The following is a 21,363-nucleotide window of genomic DNA, read 5'->3' on the forward strand; positions in this document are numbered from 1 at the left end:
AGGCACTCCTAATCTTTGAGATCCCTGGGGTACAAAGATTGAGTCAATTGCACAATTATGTACTAGAATGAGCACCAGTGAAGCAGTGAATTAACATGTAATTTTTAACCATACAAATAATTGGGAGCCTTTGCATTAAATTGTTTGAAAAGAGAATGCTCTGCTTTGTCCATGCAAAGAGAGAATAATAATATCAACACAGCACACATATAGCCACCTTCATTTGGAGATTATGAAGTGCTAGGTGGATCTTGGGAAGGATTGTGATCTCCTGTTTACAGATAAGAAAACTGAGGCATAAAACAAATAAGGCGTTCTTTAATAGCTATAGGACTTAATTACCTGGATATCAGCCAAGCATCTAAATGCCCTTGGGGATGTATGTCTAAATTATTTATCCAACATCAATTGAAATTCAACACATTCTATTTTTTCTATTGCACTGGTAAGATAACAATCAAATACAGCATATAACTCAGGGACGAGATAAAGACTTAAATTAGTGATATGCTAAAGGAACCTTAAAATGAGTTACAAGTATCAGATATCCAAATCTGGATGAGAGAGCTTTATGACTACAGATATGCTACACCTCAGGTGAAAGTGGTTATACTGCTAGTGGGACAGGGTATGAGGTTATTATGCATGTTTCTCAGTGAACATGCACTAACGGATAAGCGTTATTATATATCCTTCTTAAAATAGGTAAACTACTACTCATTGCACACGAAGTCCATGGCAAACCCAAGTCTTTTCAGCACCCTTATTTCTCCTTGGTCACAAGATCATAATACTTTATGCACAGTAAAATATGCTGTGACATTTTCATTTATTCATGATTCTCCATGTGAAAAAGAAAGTTTCTTCCTAGCTCAGCTGAAGCATCAAAACTCATAGACTTCAGAACATATATACTGCAGTTGATCCCTTTTAACTTACTGTTATCCACTTAGGCAATAAATAGGACTGGACTTCTCAAAAGCCATATTCTAACATTGCTTTATTTCTTGAACTGCCAGAGGAATATGAAAATAACAAACTCATTTTGGTTTGTCTCCATACAGTGACAGTTCTTGCTATTTTCCATGAGCTTCATGTAGATACAGATTTGTACACACTCCTGTTTGGAGAGAGTGTCCTAAATGATGCCGTGGCTATCGTGCTGACGGAGTAAGTATATACCCACCTCCATTCTTGGTGAGATATTTACAAGCTTGCATTGCTGATACAATACTCACTGATATAGTTTATGTTAGAGATAAAACATTTGAAGATTTCATTACAGAGGTGTAGTTCTGGAGTCAGTCTTTGTTTGTTAAACACCAGGCTTTCAATACTTTTAATGGCAACTGCGTATCTAAATTGCAATTTTAGCTCATTTTCTTCAACCTAGAAAGCACGATATTCTGTAAAATGTGTCACTTTGTTTTATTATTATTTCCTTTCTCAACAAGATAGCTTGAATAAATAATGCTGAATGAGCTCCTAGGACATAAGGCAATGATAAACTTGGAGACAAGTTCTTTTTATATTTTGCAATCTGCCATTTTCCAAAATTAAAACCACAAAGTGGTACACAGGAACTCAGTTTGTCTACCTAAGCTTATTGAATCTGACAGACCTTCATCTGATAATATTATCTTAAATTTATATATAGCTTTTTTATTCTCAGAAATCCTCAAACAGATCACAAATGATGGACCAAAATCACACAAGTATGTGCTGTCCTAAAAGCACAGATGCCAAGTACACGATTAACAGGATCTCAACTTTGTAACTCCACTCTATATGTATTATATGCTTCCTGGAGCTTAGTTAGAAATACAAATAATCCTCTCAGATAATCTTAAAAGTAACAGAACTCTGTAAAATTGAATTCAGTTTTCCAGGATGCTTGAAGATGCTTCACAGTAAGCTTCAATTCAGTCCCACCTTTCTCTTCTTAAAACACAGATCCTTGAACTAGGATTTATTCTATCCTTCAGAAAAAAGACTTTCACAGAGTTTACAGTCATTAAAAAATGAGGTTTATATTTTGTCTATATTTTTTTTTTTTTGTTTATATTTTATGAAATCTCATCTAGAAACTTGAAATAGTTGAATTGCAAAAATACTCAAAATTTTTTCACAATACAAAAAATAATATTCCTATTTAATTTATCATTCTGCAATTATCCGTCTAGTTACATTCACCTATGCTAAACACCTCACATTGGTTTTAGAGCAAGAGGGGCTTTTTTCTCAAATGCTATCAAGTGCCTGAGCACAGCATTTCATGACCAGATACAGCATGGCTGTCACATTCAATGACTGTGGTTCAAATGTGTCACTTAGGAGAGCATTTAGTACATCAAATAATAAAAAATGCAAAAGGAAAACTAAGCAGAGAATAGAAACCTCAGCAGAGAGAACAGACTGAAAAGCATTAAAGTAGCTATTAGAATTGGAAATAAGTGTGTAGGTGATTTTTTTCTCTCGCACTAAGCGTTATTTAATAAAGGCCTGGACATTTATAGTTCATTTAGATTCTTCATCTGTGAGTGTAAGGTTCCTATAGACTGGGGAACTGTTAGGCTACAAGCAGCTCAAGGGGACCTAAAATACTTTAACTGTCTAGTTTTCCATTGCTGTGATGTCAAAGCACATGGATCTCTTAAAAGGTGCAACTCAACAGCAAAGCAAATCTAGAAAGAAAAGTACTATGAGATAGTACACGATTCATGAATTTCTAACCTCTACTCTTCCCAGTACTCAAGTCCTAGTTATGACCCTCAGCCTGCACTTGGATACAGAAACCTATAGGAAGGATGCCTGATGCAAATGCTGGCTATCTCCTTTTCTTGTTTTCTTTGGTATACATGGGATATTGCAAGTCTTCTTTATTACAGAATGTTGTCACCGGAAACTAGCATATTTTTCTGTATATTCAGTGTGACTGATACTTTGATTTATCGAATATATTTAATAATTTCTAGAGACTGGAGAGAATATATGATGTCATCAGTTCCATGTTTCATTAATTTCTGGCTTAAATAATCAGCTTCTGCAAAAATGCAATATTTCCACAATTTAACATGGTTTTCCTTCCTGTTGCCTCTTGATAATATCAGCTTCAGTGCATCAACACCACACTAAACCAAACTGAGTTTAAATGAAGAATATTATTCTTCTCTCATGACAAAAGAACAGCTACTTTTTGTCTCTGTAACACATAACACTTTTCAGGCTGTGCAAACACAACATGCTCATAATTACAGTAATAGGGAGCTATTAAAAATGTGTGAGAATAATGTTTACAAATCTGGAAAAGCAATATTAAATCATTTTGTACACTATGTAATGGTGAACAGAAAACAGATTAAGAGAATACACAGTGTGTTTCATCAGCTCACAGAATAACCAAGTTAATGTCTGCAAGAGTGACTCACTGTGGGAAAGGGAGGAAAAGAAAAAAGGGAAGGTCTTGATGGCTAGCTGTGGCAATTTGGCAAGCCAAAGGTAGCATGGCTGTGGGCCAGCAAGGCTTTATATGGTATCTCTGTTTTCCTTCAGCTTCTCCCTTCAACCTCTATTTTTCCTGTGTTATTTATCACTTAGTTTAAAAAGGACAGCAGCAGGACCAGCTACCACTACTCTTTCAACAACAAGCTGTGTGTTGCTGCAACTGTATGCACAGGGACAAATTGTCCTCAGAAAATATTTATCAAGCACACAAGTTCTCCAGGCCAAATCAGCAACTCTCCTATAGGTCATCTTGCCATAACAAACAGCTGAGTATTTGTAATAATTGCAAGATTTCATTTATACTGTGCTATTTTAAGATAATCCATGCAGGAGGGATCAGAGTGAATCCAATTGACAATCGTGGCTGCAGAAAGGCTGACAAGCTGCTGTGCATCTGGAGAGCTCATACACACAAGAGCCTCTATAAGGGTATTGTAGCTGTAACAAGGATTTTCTACGTAAGTAACTCACTGAGTTGCTTACAACTTTTCATTATCAGGACAAAAGTCTCCTTTTAACAGAAAGTTTGTGAGAATTCTCACAGAAAGTAAAGTTTTGGAAGAAAATGGAAATTTAAGTATTCAAAATGAGTAATTTTTGAGCCTCTTCTATGTCAAGGATCCAAGATGCTTAAGAAAACGAATAACAGAGCCCTACTATACTTATTAGATTACTAAACATGTCTGCTTTTACCCAGAAAAACCTATACGAGTAATTACACCACAAGTGTTTCCTACATACTTTGTTTTCCAGCAAATTGACTTGGCAGCCCTGTCCACCTTCTGTGTCTGCCTGCAGCATAAGCTTTTTCTGTAGAAGTATTTTATATATGCTAACATCAAAGCAAACAAATAAAACATATGTAGGAAAATATATCTGAAGGTATTCGAGCTTCTTCTACATGTGTTTAAATATCCTTATAGTCTTTACAATTACAGATTGTTTCACTCTTTGGAATTTAATTTTAGACAACAGATTATGGCAATGTTTTATGAAAAGGCCTTTCCAATCATATTTGTATTACAATTTTTAATAAAGAAATCATTCTCAGGTACATCGTACTTCATCACCAAGAAGTTTACCTGAGTTTTTTCTGTAGCTTCCAGAATGAAAGAATATCACCTAAGATTACGTTTCTTGTATTGCTCTATCATAATATATACTGTATGGAATGACTTCTTTTGCTTTCTTGGGTGTTGGTCTATGATGTAGTGAATATTTTCATACAAGATTCCAGACGATGGCTTTTTTTTACTGCTGCTTGTATCTTCTAACTCCTGGGGTTTCAACTTCTTCAGCTTTTTTGCACAAACATTAACAGCAAAATATAGCTTGCAGATGTTCCAGCACACATAAAGCTGTTGTCTTAGCTATAAACTTAACGTTCCATCCACTTCCCTGAATAAATAATTTATGGATATTTTGAGAAAATAAGGTTAACCTTTTTTTTCACTTTCATTCTTTTTTCATTGTTCTGTCTTCGTATGATGTATCACTTGTTGAAGAAAACACCTGCATATATTTTGAGCGCACATACTATAGGTTTGGGCTTGGCATGGGTGGTGCATATTTGCAGCTAAATTTGATGAAGAAAGTGTGGAAAAGTTGTAGAAAAAGCATTGAATAGCTTAAGATGTGACTAAAAAGTAGCTGAACAGGTCATTAGCATTGAGACAGTGTATTTAGCAGAACTATTTAATCTTTCTCATGCCGAGTGCTCAGTGAGTGCAGGATGTATAAAGTAGTAATGAATTCTGATACATGTTCCCTGCTAACAAATTATCTAAGAGAACATTACACGAGAGATGTTTCCATTGTAGCTAATGTCAGAAGTGTTTGTATCATCATTATGCGAAAGACATGACTTCATCTCTCTGCTGGCTCTGTACCACTGCTCAGTAGGCCTGATGAAGTTTCATCCCCTTCCTGGAAGAGGTGATAGTGTGGAAGTCACATTGGCAGCAAGGACATCAACATATGGCAGAGTCTTTCACAGGTAATCAAAACAAGTGAGTGGCAGCCAGGGGACACAGGACATATGACATTATCACATGTGAGACATACAGCAAGGGATGAATTTACTAACTTGTTATACCCAAGTCAAGTTAGATACATGAATGAAGTGGAAATCCTGGAGATAAAGGGTGTGGTTGATGATCACATGGCAGTGAAACCAGTGAACATAGAAACTAGCTGACACATGAAATGAAGACCTCCCATGTCAAAATGCTAATTGCCTAGAAGGCTTAGAAGTAGAGATATTTTGGGGCAGAGATAAAAGTAACACTACAAGCATAGTTTTCTTGTGAAGTTTGCTTTGCCATTTTTAAGTGAAATATCTTAGGTATGTAAAGGAAGAGATGATAAACCTGGAGGTTCAGATGAAAGTAAAAAGGAAAGTAAAGACGCCCCCAAAAAAGAGGATTGTATTGAAATGGATATGCTGCCTTTTGTGTAAAGTATCTATCGATTGTGTAGGTTTCCACAAAGTTTATTAATGCCTATCTGCAAAAAATTGGCAATGGAAGGTGCAGACTTGACACAGTCAGGCCATAAGCCTGCCTTGGCAAAAGTCTAGGCCCAGTGCCAAAAGGCTAAATTCTTAGAACTAGGTAAGAACAGGAGGTGTAATCCTGTTATTTTATGACCCTTGTTAATAAGAACAGTATTTGTGGGTGAGATGCATATTTCCAGTGATGCTCACAGAAGCAGAAATTCAGTGAGCATCTATTGGTCAAATAAGATGGTCTCAAATAAATAGGTAACAGTCAGGTTTTTTCTTTTTTTCTACCCCCAAAAAAATCTGTGCTTGTAGAAGAGTACTGCAACCCCCTTCTACATAATAAGCTTCTATGGATTGGTTCAAAGATTTACTAAGTGGTTTACCATGATGAAGAAATTGCATTTCCTGAAGTTCTTGGAATATTTTCTCTAACAATAGATATATTTCAAGTCCATTTTTCACGATCTAGCTACGATGTATGACACTATATCTGTGCTTGATAAATTAACTGTCCATAGAATCCAGACCCCTTAAAATTTATGACAAATTGTTTGCAGGTTGCTCATTTCACCTTGCTTTTGTCTTTCCTTCTGTAGTGTAAACAGAGCTTATCTGTTACAGTAGGATAAATTGTAAAGGAGGAACTTTAATTATTCAATGTGCATTCAAACTTTTGAGGATAAAACAGGCAGGGCAAATTGATAACGATAACGGTCAGCTTTACTATGTCCAGTGAGAAAATCCCTTGTAAAAGTAGTTTTATGGCTCATCTTAAATATTTCAAGGATATACATAAACCAACATATGTCATAGCATACCTCTTTCCTGCTCAAAAAATACTTTCATTCTAGTCTAGTAATATGATATACAAGCTAAAATAATGCTCACACTATTCTTTCTTGGCAGAAGTTCTCCTGGAAACTTGAATAGGGCTTTCTAGAATAACACTGCAAAAGTAACTGAGACAAATTTATTGAAACCCAGTAAGATTTCCAGGAGAAATAACTCAGAAGCCAGAGCTCCACTTAGCTTGTGCTGAGCACCTTCTGAGGCTGACATTCCTCAGTGATCACTGTAACTGACGTAGGAAGTCAGAGAATTCCTTCTGTCACACTGGTTATTCTTACTGATAGGTACAATCATAATATTTCTAATTTTAGTTCAGTTTAGATCCCTTCAAACTATACAAAACTTTTTTCATTAAATGGACCTCAAATAGAAAATCCATAAGAACCTTTAAAAGCTTCTGTGTTTGGTTATTTGTTTCCCTACATTTTTGTTACTTCAGTGGTTTTAATTCTGTTCTTATGACATTGAACGTGAAGATAGTTTACACAGGAGGAAAATGTAATCAGAGACTGAAGAAACAGACATTGGAGAAACACCAAATAAAGGTACAAATATTCAGTTTATGTTTCATTTTGTCATTGGTATGGTGAGGTAACTATCCATTATCTGTAAGTGTTACTTTCCTACTTTTCACAATTTCTAATTGTGATTCTTTGTGTATTGTATATTAAAATCAGCAGTTCTATAAAGGACATGAAAAGATATTGTAACTGTGCTGCTGAATAATGAAGTTGGGATCTGGGATTTGCAGGAAGTAATATCAGCTTTGAAAGCTATGAGTGTCTCCTTGATGCATATCTTAGCAGATGTGAGGCTCCTTTAGGACTATTTTAAGCTTTGTTCTTTTGTCACGGACTTTCTCTAATTTGGATCCTTTCCCCTTCAGTTTTTGGGGTATTATTATGTATGAATTTTGCCACACTTTGATCCCTGACCCACTGAATAACAAATTTTGCAGAGGAAAGTCAGCTGAATGTTCTCATATTTTTCACTTAAATCGTGGTTATATTCAGAAAGCGGCCTTCAAAAAGGACATTGTGGACTTCCATACATACTGTCTCAAACTCTTTTCTATCATGTTTAATCAATTAAGAAACAAGGACTTTTTTATCAGTCAGTACTTTTGTCTTTGCTTCAGTTTTCTTCTCATCTGTAGGTAACTGGGAGTTCATTCAATCTACAAACATGGTGATGCCTGTCAGCCTTTATCCCATACCTCCTGCTGAGAACATATTAGGCATTGTTAGGCAAAAAAAATGAATGCTTTAGTATTGAGTCATTACAGATAAAAAAAGAATGTTTCTCTATTGCCCTTGTATTTTTAGCCTTTTTTTTTAAACCATGTATTCACGCAATTTCTTAGTGTCTTTTACCATACTATTCCAGCCACTGGAGTGAAAAAGAAACTTATTTAAGTTCTGTTTATTTCCAACATGTATCTGAGCGCAGACAAGATGTTATTCACTCATCCTGGGCATATCAGTATGTAAGTAATAGTGTGAAAAACCCACTTCTATTCCTAAGTGGGCCCTTATGTGCACACAGTTGGTAGCTTTAGTGTACCTACACATAATATTGTTCAGCTTTTTTTTTCAAAAGTGTATAAGCCTCATTCCTTGCCAGCTATTGTATAAAGTGTGCACAGATTCACACTTCTAGCCAAGGAAGAAAAGAGGGAAATAGAAGCACCTGGGCCATCAGATGACAAAAATGTAAAAGGGATTAACACATGCAACATTTTCCTGCTTAAAGAAAATAGGTGGCACATAGGTTTCTAAGTGTGGGAAAAGATGGTGAAATGGAGATGAAAGAGAAAGTAAGAAACTGAACTGTTGGAAGCAACAAATGGACATTGTGAAGACCTAGCTAGAAAAAAGAAACAAGGGTGAGAAAAGATAAGACATGGTGAGAAACAAAGATAAGGCATACCGTGTAGATACAGATCCTGACAGTCCTGTAGCTAGGACACTTCAGAGGGAAAAAAAGCTTGTTTACTCATTGGGCTGCAGAGAAAAAAACTAATTAATTTTTTCTGGTGCAATTTTGCAGTTCTATGTTGTTTTTTTAGGAATGTCTATGTTTGAAATCCTTAAGCAGTACATGCAAATGTGCTCCTGAACTGTAAAGAAACTGTGAAAAGTATAGGAATTAGGACAACAGTTCCAAAGAGTAGTACACTGCAATCAGGTAATGCATCTGAAATTCAGAAAACGAATGAGATTCTGCCAGAAAGGGAGTTGCTCCCAGACCTTTTCTTGGTAGCTGTCTTTATGTAAATTCGCTTGGCAGAGCTAGAGGAACTGAGGCTTCTATGAGCCCCATGGCAGGCCTAGAGAGGTGGTTGCCTTTGCAAAACCCGGCATAGAACTTGCAGATCAAAGTAAGACCAGTGCTGGACTGCAACAGGCATTGGAAGTGTTGCTCAATGGTACTGAGTTGCATGACCTTGAATCTTGACAATCTAGGGATTTCAGTGCCTCTGAGCTGCAGATCTGGACAAATGACTAACTGGATCTCTGGAATTGACCATTGCCTCATTACAAATGAATATTTGCTATTTTACTCCCACAAAGGTTCCTGAGGAAGGATGACTGCAACACTTCGAAGGAGAATAAAATAGAATTACTTGAAAGAAGGCAAAATGCTGGATGGAAGCTCAGCCCAAACATTTCACTTACTGCCCCCCCTTAAACCAGATGAATGTGGCTACTACTCCAAATGTTGATAGAAAGGCTTATGTACCAAGCCTTATGTACCGTGGAAACCACTGAAATAACAGAGTTGTGCAACAAGTTAGTGAATGATTTTAAAAGATGGATGAAGAATCCTTTCCATCTATTATTTCTATAATAACGAAATTATGGTTGTCCATCTGCTCTTTTTACCTTTGAGGAAGAGTTTACTCCCAGCTTATTTTGTTGATGATAATTAGAGTTTCACGTCATTGACCATCTGGAACAGAAGATGTGAGCACTGGGAAACTAACCAAACTTGCTATTAGCAGGAAATTTAAAAGAGCTTCTTTCCCAGACTAGAGCAAATCCTATAAAAAATGATGGTGTCCTTGCTTAATAAAACTTCCTTTCTTTTTGTTCATGAGCTCTACTGTACTGACTAGTGTTGTGCATAAACTGGAGGGAAATATTCTGGAATGTTTGTAACGCTTGTTACTGATGGAATTTCAGTGTGAAAATGGTGTTTTTGAACAGAATGGTTTCAGGAGGTAATTCTCATCATTCTGTTTTTTCCACTTCTTACTATTTCATATCTCTTTTCCTAATATCAGCTCCACATTAAAATTCTACTTAGCTTCTAAATGCTAAAGGTCTTTCTAGCTATACGTTATTGTATTAGGTCTGGTTGAGATGGAGTTCATTTTCCCCATAGCAGAACTCATAGAGCTGTGCTTTGTATTGGTAGGTAGAACAGTGTTAATAACACAAGAGTGTTTTGACTACTGCTAAACAGTGCTCCCACAGCATCAGAGCATCCAACATCCCCCCCACCAGTAGGCTGGGGGTGGGCAAGATCTTGGGACACAGCCAGGACAGCTCACCCAAACTGACCAAAGGGATATTCCACATCATACGATGTCTGCTCAGCAATAAATCTAACAGAAAGAAGGAGGAATGGGGGCATTCGTTCTTCCAACATTTGTCTTCTGGAGCAACCACTAAGCGTACTTAAGCCCTGCTTCCTGGGAACTGGCTGGACATCGCCTACTGACGGGAAGTAGAGCATAAATCTTTCATTTTTTTTTTTGCTTCCACATATGGCTTCTGCTTTATTAAACTTCCTTTATTGTGACCCACAAGTTTTTTCCTATCTTGTTCACTCTCCTTCCCTGCCAAGGAGGAAGGTGGTAGAGTGACTTGGTGGGCACCTGGTGTCCAGCCAAGGTCAACCCACCACAGTTACCTAATTGGCTCTGTTTTGTTTATATAATTTATTTGAGAAGGCAGCCTTCAGTTGCAGTCTGCTAAACTAGAATAGATTTCAGTTGAGTACTGTTACGGAGATTGCCCTCAGGGATGTATGAAAACGTAGCTTAGCTGAAATCAGCTGGGAATGTCTGTACTTGTCATATCTAATAAAATCAGAGTAGCTGCAGGTATCTCTGTCCACTTATACACGAACAAACTGATAAAATTAAAAAATATGAACTGCAAGTTTGGAATTATGAATGCTGCTTATAGGGCTTGCAAATCACATCTAAAAGGCAATTATTTAGCTACATTTTCTGTACCAAATGTGGTATGACAAAAATGACTAAAATGGCATCAAAGCTTCTTTATTTCAAAGATTTCTATTGGGAACTCTTCAGAACTGAAGTACATCTTGGTAAAAGTCAGCTTGTTTTTGAGCTCTTCCAGATGTTTTTCCCTTGTCCAAATAACCTTTCTTCAGTGAATAAGACAGATTTTCTGAAAGCAAGATAATTACATTCAGAGTCTAATTCTACTTATGGAGACAACTCCCTTTCAGTTTAAAATTAATGTATTGATACTATTTCCCTTGAAGTATTCCAAAAGAAAGCTCATTTAATCCTCTCTGGATGAGATACTGTACATAACAGTCTGTCTAGGACTTACAGTAGATCAACATATTTTTCAAGTCTTCTTGGAAGGGAAGACAGAAGAGGAGAATGTATCAGAAAGGTGGGGGAGAGCTTGCCATTCCAGTTACTGGGTACCCACCAATACCTATTCATTGTTCAAATCCATTCCAGAAATAGGATATTGAAGAGTACAGCTATCTCAAAATGACTGAGGTTTTGTTACAAGAGGAAAAACTCCCATCAAAATTCTTTTATTCTTTGAAGATCAGATTGTGATTACATGAAAGAAGAACCCTCTCACACTGTGGCAGAATGGACAGCATATTTCCATTGGCTACCCAGAAGCACTTGAAAAGACTGAAGTCTCTAGAGATCCCTCTGTGAACCCCTCCAGAAGCTATGTACTCTACATACAGTTTAATTTGAATTTCATCATTCTGACCTGCTCTAAATCCTTTTTTTTTTACTTTTTTATTTACTAAGAACAATATGAGGTAAATTCATTCCTGCTGCAAGCCTTGATCTTTTAAGGCTCAAATCCTTAAGTTACTGAGTCTGTTAGAGTAAACTGACATAACTTTACATGAAATTCTTTTGCGTGTGCACATGTGTACATACATACTTATGTGTGCATAGAGAATCATCCGTAAAGCACATCAAAATAATGCTAAGGTTATCAAGTACTCAAATGTTACATAATGCCCCAAGATTTTCATGTCTTACAGAAGAAGAGCTGAGAGGCACTGTCGTGGTTTAAGCCCAGGCTGTAAATTAGAACCACGCAGTCTACTTTCCCCCCTACCCCCCCGAGGGATGGGGAGGAGAATCCAAAGAATGTAACTCCCACGGGTTGAGATAAGAACAGTCCAGTAACTAAGGTATAACACAAATCACTACTGCTACCACCAATAATAATAATGATAAGAGAAATAACAAGGGAAGAGAATACGATACCGCCCGCCGGAAAAAGAGCCCGACAGAAAAGAGGACATGCCCTTCCGGGTAGCTCCCAGTTACATCCCCCGGCATGACGTGCTGTGGTATGGAATACCTCTTTGGCTAGTTTGGGTCAGGTGTCCTGTCCCTGCTTCCTCCCGGCTTCTCCTCCTCCCTGGCAGAGCATGAGACTCACAAAGTCCTTGGTCAGGGTAAACATTCTGACCAGCAACTGAAAACATCGACTTTATCAGTATTATTCCCAGGCTGAAAGTCAAAACCACAGCGCTGCACCAGCTACTAAGAAGGAGAAAAACTGACTGCTGCTGCTGAACCCAGGACAGGCACCTTCTACAGAAGTGTTTCAATCAAATGTAATTTTTTAGGTTTATTTTACCATTCAAAGAAACCTCCCCCTCTCCATACCCAAGACATCACTTCAGTGTGTATGTTTCACCTTTCAGATTAGGAACTTCAGCATTTTCAGAATATACTTTTGCCACTTGAGCAAAGAGAATAATTGATAACAGTAGCATGCAGCTGCCTTCCTTAAGTGCCAGGCACATCAGGAGAGACTGCATACCTCTAGCTACTGCATTTCATAGCTACTTAAATGGCAAGACTCAGTAAATTTCTGGTTTTAGGATTTATTCTAATGATTATAGAGCTTCACTCACTCGTTTCCATCTGCTCTTGCTTTGGTCTCAACCTTATTCCTTCTCTCACCTTTATTTTTCCAAGAGACAAGGGTCACCATCTCTGTCTTGCTCTACCCATTCCGCTGAATTACATGACCTACTCCAACAATCCTGTTGCAGTCACCAGTTCTTTTGTCTCCCACCTGAGATGGAAAGAAACTATTTCTAAAGATAAGCTAGGACTGTAAACTCTTAACCCAATTGCCTTCATTCCCTAAAGCCAAGAGATACCCTGTCTTGATTTCAGATAGACACACCTATCTGTTAACCTCTTTATTGCATTGTGACAGAGGACCAGACAGAGCAATGCTGCTGATCAGTTCTGAAGGCTGGCAAAACAGTAGATTGCAGAGTTTGGGGATCAGCAATTGCAGGAAAAAAACTGTGTAAGTTTTAGATGACACATGCCTAATACAAACGACAGCTTAGATTTTTAACTATTGAAGTTTATCAGATTTTTGCTGAGATTTGTCAACTAAACATTTCAGAAACCTTAAAAAATTGCCCAGTTTTGGCACATTTTCAGAAGAGTGAAAGACGCATAAGTAACAGATGGGCAACTTCCTATTTCCTCCCCTTAGAAGTGACAAGTCTGAATTTCAAAGTGGCAGAGCACTGTAATTAGATAGTTGTAAGGTTTCTGTCCAAGATAAGCACAAATGTATTCTCTTTGTACTAGTTCCGCAAAACGGCTGATTTTTTTTTTAAAAAAAGAAACAGTATTCACAAAAAGTGCAAATGCAGCACAGAAATGTAGCCTAAATGGTGTCATTGTGGCAAAGTCACAAACCATGCAAAAACACAACCCAAATATAATTAGGGCATTTCCTGTCATACTGCAGGTATGAGCTAGACTGAAAGACAGGAAACATTCAGGACAGCAGTTGTGCAAGTGGCCCTGAAAGAGGACAGTGTGACAAAGCTTGTTCATTTCTTCTATATTCAGGGAAATGGGACTTCTGAATATTTCCTGTAAAGACCACTGTACCAAAGAATTAAAAATCCAGTCTTGCTACCAGTTTCCTCTTCATGTGTTTGGTACTTTGATGTTCCCTAACTAATTGCTAATTATAATGATTTAGTTATTCTGAATGTAGTATGCATATGTGTATGTCATTTGGATTCATAATGAAATTTTAGCATATTTCTGGGGAGACCTAGTGATGTTAGAATTTAGATTTGAAAACGAAGGTTTAAATATGATTAAAACTTTGAATAAAATATTATCCAACAATACAGTGAATAAATTGATATTCACAATTTTCTCAAAGTAATTTCTTCATTACAAAATCTCACCAAAGTTAGATAATTTTTAAGCATACAGCATTTTCATTTTGCATCCCCATTCATTGCATATTTATACTCACTTAAAGGAAATCAAACAGTTCTCCCTTTCTAAATTGTTCTACTGATCTGTAGCAAGCACAGCCAAAACAATAGTGAGAGAGATGAGAATAAGAGAGTGCCTAGCAGGCTTCTGTTCTCTCCCTTAGACACACTGAGAAAAGGTTATAGCTGAATGAAAATATTTCAGCCTCCTGGACCATTTAGCAGTGTACATCTTCTTTATTACAGTATTTTTATACCTACAGAGTAATGTTAAAGGTATTTATAAACCAACATTTTAGGATGTTCACAGTTTTACATTCTATTTCTAGAGTTAGCAGGGCTTAGCCCATAGCTAGGAGGGTGTTTTCATTGTTTCATTGTGCATTGTTAGAGTGAGGTAAATGCAAAAACCTGTGAGGCAAGACTCCTTCATTCTAGTAATTATGAGGGTAATGAAGCTAGCCAGAATTATTTCCATTTTATTAATAGCTGTGTTTAAGCCTCATGGAAGTGCCTGTCAAGAGGAAGTATCTATTTTAAAACTAAGTGGTGGAAATTAGTGAGTTATACTAAATGTTTATCCATAAATCAATGAAGTCTTCACAAATCCAGAAAGAAAAATTGTCTATTTGGCTGCCTATCATTTCTGTGAGATTTTCCATAGTTATAGGATCTAGGCCACAGGTGATAGCAGATACCTTAATTTGAAACAAAGGGAGATCTTACTAGACTCTTAATCTTACCTTTGAGGAATAGTTCACTACCAGCTGACAGTTATATGTCCAAAAACCTTAGCATATGTACTTCTGAATAATGTGTTCTTATCAAAGCAAAAACTCCCATCCACTGTATTTGGTATAAGGTCTCTTAGATTAAGTGATTTGCAGTGTATTTAGGAAATGGGGGGGGGGGGGAGCGTTAGGATTATATTATCCAGATTATTGTTGAGATTCCAAATGCTTTTAGATTTTTCTTCAAGAGTGGCATATGTTTATGTAGCACTGCTCAAAACTGGCTTATCATTTGAAACTTCTGTACCAGGGATAGTGAAATAAAGACTGTAACAACAGTTTTGAGAAAACTATCCCTGAAGATAGAAATCATAAAAATGGAATGTGTGTGTTCTAGTATTTTTCTTCTTACTATAACCTTTAAGTATAAAAAGAATTTTTACCATTGTGATTGCCTCAGAGTTTGGGACTGTAATTCTATCCACATCAACTTTACTGCCTGCCTGGTAATTCCTCCTCTTTGTTTTATTTTACCATGACTGACAATGAGTAATCCCCCAGAGTAAAGATTATTTGCAGGTGTCATAATCACCACTGACTTAACGCTTGAGCAAAACAATTTCCACAAGGTTCAGCAGCTACACTTCTGTTGTTCTCAGCAGCCCCAAGCTGCTTAAATGAGCCACTGAGACTGCGGATAGCCAGCTACAGTTTAGAATGGCTTCAGCCAAATAGAATTTGCAGCTCCTAGGCAAGGAGAAAAGGTACAGGACAGATGCAAAGCCACCTTTCAATCCATGTGCCATCCTGACCAAGTCCCATACTATGTGAGACTGCACAGTCCATCTCTAAACACCTCTTGTTCATGATTTGGGCAATTGCTTTTCAGTCAGCATTTACCAGAGCTATAACTGCAATTTTTTATTTCTTTTTTTTCCACTTTGAAGTAAGTCCAATGCTATTGCTCTCTCAGCTTCTCAGAAATTCTCTCTTTTAATAGTTTTTTCTCCTAAGTGAATTGAATGGACTATACTTCCCCAACAGAGTGCGTTTTTACAGCAGATTACTATTAGTACTTGTGTTGGGACTTGTTGAATTGCACCTTCTTTGAAGAGAACTGCCCAGTCATTTTGATTTTATGGTCTGTGTCTAACATTAAAGGTATAGCAGTGACTTTAGAGAACTTCAGGCTACAGAGTGATGAGGTAACAAGCAATAGGTAAGACTGCAATTTTTTAATTTCTACCATGGCTTGAATTTTTCTTTTTATAAGCTGTAAAAAATAGAATGTTAGCATATTATCAGAAAGGTAAATGAGGAAAGCTTCGGGCCTACTTTGCTCTTACAGGAATATTACTGCTATTCTCTATGCAAGGCTGATCAGCTTCTCTAGCAAGTGAACTGCCTTTCCCTAAGGTGAAATTTCATTCTATTCATTTGCTATATTTGGATCAGGAACAGAGACCCACAATTCAGAATATCCCTAAATCCCCATCCTCAGCTCCAGTATATCAAGAAAATGATACATGTAACATGTTTTGCTTCTGACATTATTACTGACAACACTAGAGCATACAATTCACATCTGGTTTTATTTTAGACTTTCTCATGATAACAGCTGCATTTCTTGTCTTCACTCAGAAACATTTTTAAAAATGAAATTGCCATGGCAACAGCTGCAACCATTTATTATAAAGCAATAGAAGTGGAACTAATATTTGTGAGAGAAGCTCTGTTATCAGTATAGTATTTCGTTCAGACAATGCCAGAGTCATTTTTCACTAGCCCTATTTTTAAAAAGAAATATATAGAAAATATTTTCTATAATGAAATGTAGGTGGGATTGAACAGCTCTAGAGATTTAAAAGATTTTCTTCTTTAGATTACTGGCTCATGTCAAATCCAGATTAGCAAGAGGCAAAAATTATCATCTGTTTAGTGGGCAAAAAAAATTGATAGGGGTACAGAGATTTGCCAAGCTAGCTATGTTCTCAGCTGAAGCACACAAACAGCAAACTGGGTACACTGGGTGTGCCTTCACTGGGGCGGGGGAAGATGTGACCCAGTCTTGAAACATGTTAATGTCTAATGCAAAGGAAAAATTCGTAGGCAGTTTACAATGTTAACACAAAAGAGTTCAAAATGAACTATCCTTCCCTTAAGATTTTGCTTCATGTTACTTGCAACGTACTATGTTACCTGAGATTTTAGTATACTATTTTGCCTATTAAAATGTGGCTAAAGATAGAGATCATGTTGTTCCAAGTCAGAATTGAGGTAGGGTCATCCAGTTTATGGCCCAGGAATATTAGAAATCACATGGCCCATTTTGTTTGCATCTGTTTCCAATATTTCTCAAAGCATTAAATTTATTTATTTTTAAACTCCACAAGAATCTGGGTATCAGACTGACAAACTGCATTCCCGATGTGGAATATGTGCATGAATTGTAAAATTATTTTCCTATTTAAACCCCTTCTGACTATGGTAAAATATATTTTGCAAGCACAGACTGTACAGGGTTGGTATACCATATTGTGGAGATATACCAAGGATCATGTGTCTCCCTATTTGTTACACATTAGAGTCTTAGGCAAGAGTGAGGGAAAACACTGAAATAGAAAAAAAAATTGGATAGACTTTCAGATTTCTTTCACTCTTAATTTTTATGTGATTTAATGTAGTTTATCTTCATCAACTGCATTCAGCATCAGGGCCCTCAATGTACTCTGTTCACAGGTTCCTAAAGATGCTGGAGTTGTGTGAAGGGAGACTGGGGGATCCTTTCTCAATCTCTTACAGAAAACATTCAGGACGTTAAAAAGCCTGAGGCTGTTGATAGGCCAGAAATCTGGCACAGCACTTTAGTGGTTGGCAATAGACTATCCATCTGCTCTAGTGACCACCTGCATCTTCTAGCAGCAGACTTAGCTCTGTATAGGTTTTATTTTAAACACAAACAGTGGCTTATAGGTTTCTTAACAGTCTTAACAGACAAAGAGTATCTATATTTCAATGACTACTTACTAAACTCTAGATTTATTCCAAAGCTTCATTAAATTACTTTTGTGTCATGGACAACTTAGGTAAGTAAAATAGAGGAAAAACAGAAGAAAACCAGAAACTAATTCTGTTGTGCTTGAGAAAAAATTATGAAAGCATGTGGTTTTACATTATATTTATAAGGAACTGAGATTTGGTAGAAATCACAAAGATACAGTTTCATTTCAGTTTCTCCTGTTCCTTCTCTTAATGCTTTGAATTCTTTGTATCATATCACCAGTAGCATGGTCCCAGTTCTGTCCTTCCTCTTGACACCTCTGTTACACCTAAAACAGAGCAGTTACATTGAACAGTTGAGGTTTGGCTGACCAGTGGTAAGAATGGGATTCTTTGCTGTTTTGCTGACAAAGAGGAGAGAAGGAGTGGAAGAACAGGCTACTTGTTTTCTTCAATACAGGGAGGACTGGGCACTTAGATTCCTCATGCTGTCTTTGGAAGTGAATTTGGAATGCTGTGAACAGAAATCAGATGCACAGCCCCTGAACGCATCAATCACAGGGTCTTCATATGTAGAGGCCACAGAAAAAAGAAGAAAGCTCTGAATATTAAGTAAGAACCTGCTGTATATGTTCTTCCATTGATCAGTAATCTTATATTGCCCCTCCATACCTTCATTCAGATTCATTCAAGGGGATTTCAGAGAAGATTGCAGTGTACTGTAGTACTGTTAAATCATCTAACTCTCAGGAAGAAGCTGATTTAAACCCCAGAGGAGGGTGATATGAGTAGGACTATGCATTTGTGAAGGACAAGGACTAGCTATTATTACAAAGGGAAATCTGCTATTCATCCCTTGGTATTTCACACTGCAGACAGGTGTAGTGAGTTCTGCTACAATGTTATGAGTCAAACCCTAATGAAGGTAATGCTGTCTGGAATAAAATAGACATAATTTTCTGTTATTTCAGTCTTAAGCTTCTCCTGAGCAAAATCATGTGTTGTGTGATTCTAAGAAAATTGCAATTCAATAAAGGTTTAGTGCAAACTGTTTCTGCTTAATCTCTACTAATTGCCCATAATAGCGAAGGATTTTTCATTAATAACCAAGGTCTTTGAGAAGTTCTCTAAAGTGTTTGGGTGATATTCTATTTATTTTTAACACCAGTGTAAATCTGGAACAACTGCCTTGAATCATTGGAGTTACTTCAGATACTCATTGTTGTAATGGTAGTTTGAGGCAGTGTCTCATCTAGAGCACTCAAGCAGAATGACAGTAAATCATAGTCATTTAGCAGTAACCAGCTGCAGTGTTTTAACATGTATCACTCAGTGCAGACAACCATCAGGCTACATCATTCTATCAACAGGGAGGTAGAATTCAATTGACATAGATAAATGTCACTTTTATTTGCAAAAGTGTGGTCACTGTAAAAGACAAGAGTGGTTGAAAGGCTTCATTACCTCATCCTAGAATTATCTCCATAATTTTAGTATGGAAGGGGAGTTTAATTAAAGACCACCCATCTTTCAGTAGTCACCTTCCCTACCTCTTATGAACACACCAGTCAGCTACTTGTTAGTGCGCTCTGATGTTTGATTCTTTGGAGTCCATGTGTGTAGAGCAAATCAAGTCCCATAGTGTCATATTTTGCCACTTTTGCACGAATAAACCTGAGCTGTGGATGGAATTAAGCCTCCAAGAGCACATTAAACTCTTTTGCCTACACTCATAGAACACTGCAATTACACATCAATTCAATTTTTGACTTTCCGAAGACATATATAATTTTCACTGAAAATCCCTACTACAAGGTCTCATCACCCTGAACTGGTGGTAAGGTCACATAAATGAAAGACTGTGTAGATGTTTTTGATAAATATTTATCAGCTGTGAGTAACTTTGAGACTTGTGGCTCACAGACAAGAAATTAAAGGATAATACAAAAGTAAAGAATACTATAATGGAGAAGAATAAGCCCGCAACATAAGGATGTGGACCTGTTGGAGCACATCTAGAGGAGAGCCATGAAAATGATCAGAGGGCTGGAGCACCTCTCCTATGAAGACAAGCTGAGAGAGTAGGGCTTGTTCAGCCTGGAAAAAAGAAGGCTCTGGAGATACTTTAGAGCAGTCTCCCAGCACCTAAAGGAGCCTTCAAGAAAGCTGGAGAGGGACTTTTTACACAGGCACATAGTGACAGGACAAGGGAAAATTACTTTAAACTAGAAGAGGACAGATTTAGATTAGACAGTAGGAAAAAAAGGTGAGGGTGTTGAGGCACTGGCACAGGTTACCCAGAGAAGCTGTGGCTGCCCCACCCCTGAAAGTGTTCAAGGCCAGGCTGGACAGGGCTTTGAGCAACCTGGTCTAGTGGAAGGTGTCCCTTCCCATAGCAAGGGGTTGGAACTGGATGAGCTTTAAGGTCCCTTCCAACCCAAACCATTCTGTGATTTTATGAAAGATTACAGGAAATAAAGATCTAACCATCTATGAAGGAAGGAAGTGCTGCACACTATGTTATTATTAGAGAAATACAAATCATTAAGTCATTTTACAAGTTCAGATTGTTGAGTGTAAGAGCTGGGAGTGAATGATAACTTTCAACAAGAGTACCATGAGGAGGAAGGCAAAAAATAGTTCAGGTTTATAAACAAATGTTAGTAATAGTGTTATCAGCACATCTAATTCCCTTAGTGGCAAATATATATGTTTAAATTTTAGGATTTCTTTTTGGGGGTTTCCATTTTCTTTTTGTTCAGGAAACAGTTTTAACTTAAATGTTTCTTAAGGATTATTGCATTTCTTAGGTGCCCGAAGATGCCTTTACAAAGTATGAGGTACTATTATTCACTGAATATGCTCTGCTTGGGTTGTTTAACTAGCATGCAGCAGATCTGATTCATATAAGAATAGAATAACATATAGGATTTGATAACATGTAGGAATGTATTTCTTTTTTCCTCTAGATACTGATTGGAGAGCTTCTTCCTCCTTCATTGTTTGTTGTTAACTCAGGGAGTTGGTGGTTTGACAAATCACTGGTTAGTAACTTTTACAGTCATGTTTTCTATGCAGAAAAAATATGTATCTTACAGTACCATTCTAACTTATAAGTTCTATTTTGAGTAGGCATAAGTGATTACAGAGATATGCAAGGCAGAGAAGAAATTGAGCTGTTCATATTAATACAATAATAATTAGTTCTATAAATATATGATCCTTCATAGTTGATTCTGTTTCTAATTCTTTGCA

The 21,363-nt window shown here is 37.1% G+C and overlaps 1 protein-coding gene across 1 annotated transcript in view; it reads left to right on the top strand.

Moving 5' to 3' along the window:
* The window catches only part of SLC9A9 (solute carrier family 9 member A9), a gene marked incomplete at both ends in the record, with an annotated part of 196,716 nt that overhangs the window by 50,557 nt on the left and 124,796 nt on the right, over positions 1-21,363 (top strand). The window contains one exon of the mRNA XM_080623099.1: positions 1,065-1,170. Within this exon, the coding sequence (XP_080479225.1) occupies positions 1,065-1,170 (106 nt within the window). The remainder of the gene's footprint in view (positions 1-1,064; positions 1,171-21,363) is intronic.

Source organism: Psittacula echo (assembly GCF_963264785.1).
Source record: "Psittacula echo genome assembly, chromosome: 7".
Taxonomy (NCBI): domain Eukaryota; kingdom Metazoa; phylum Chordata; class Aves; order Psittaciformes; family Psittacidae; genus Psittacula; species Psittacula echo.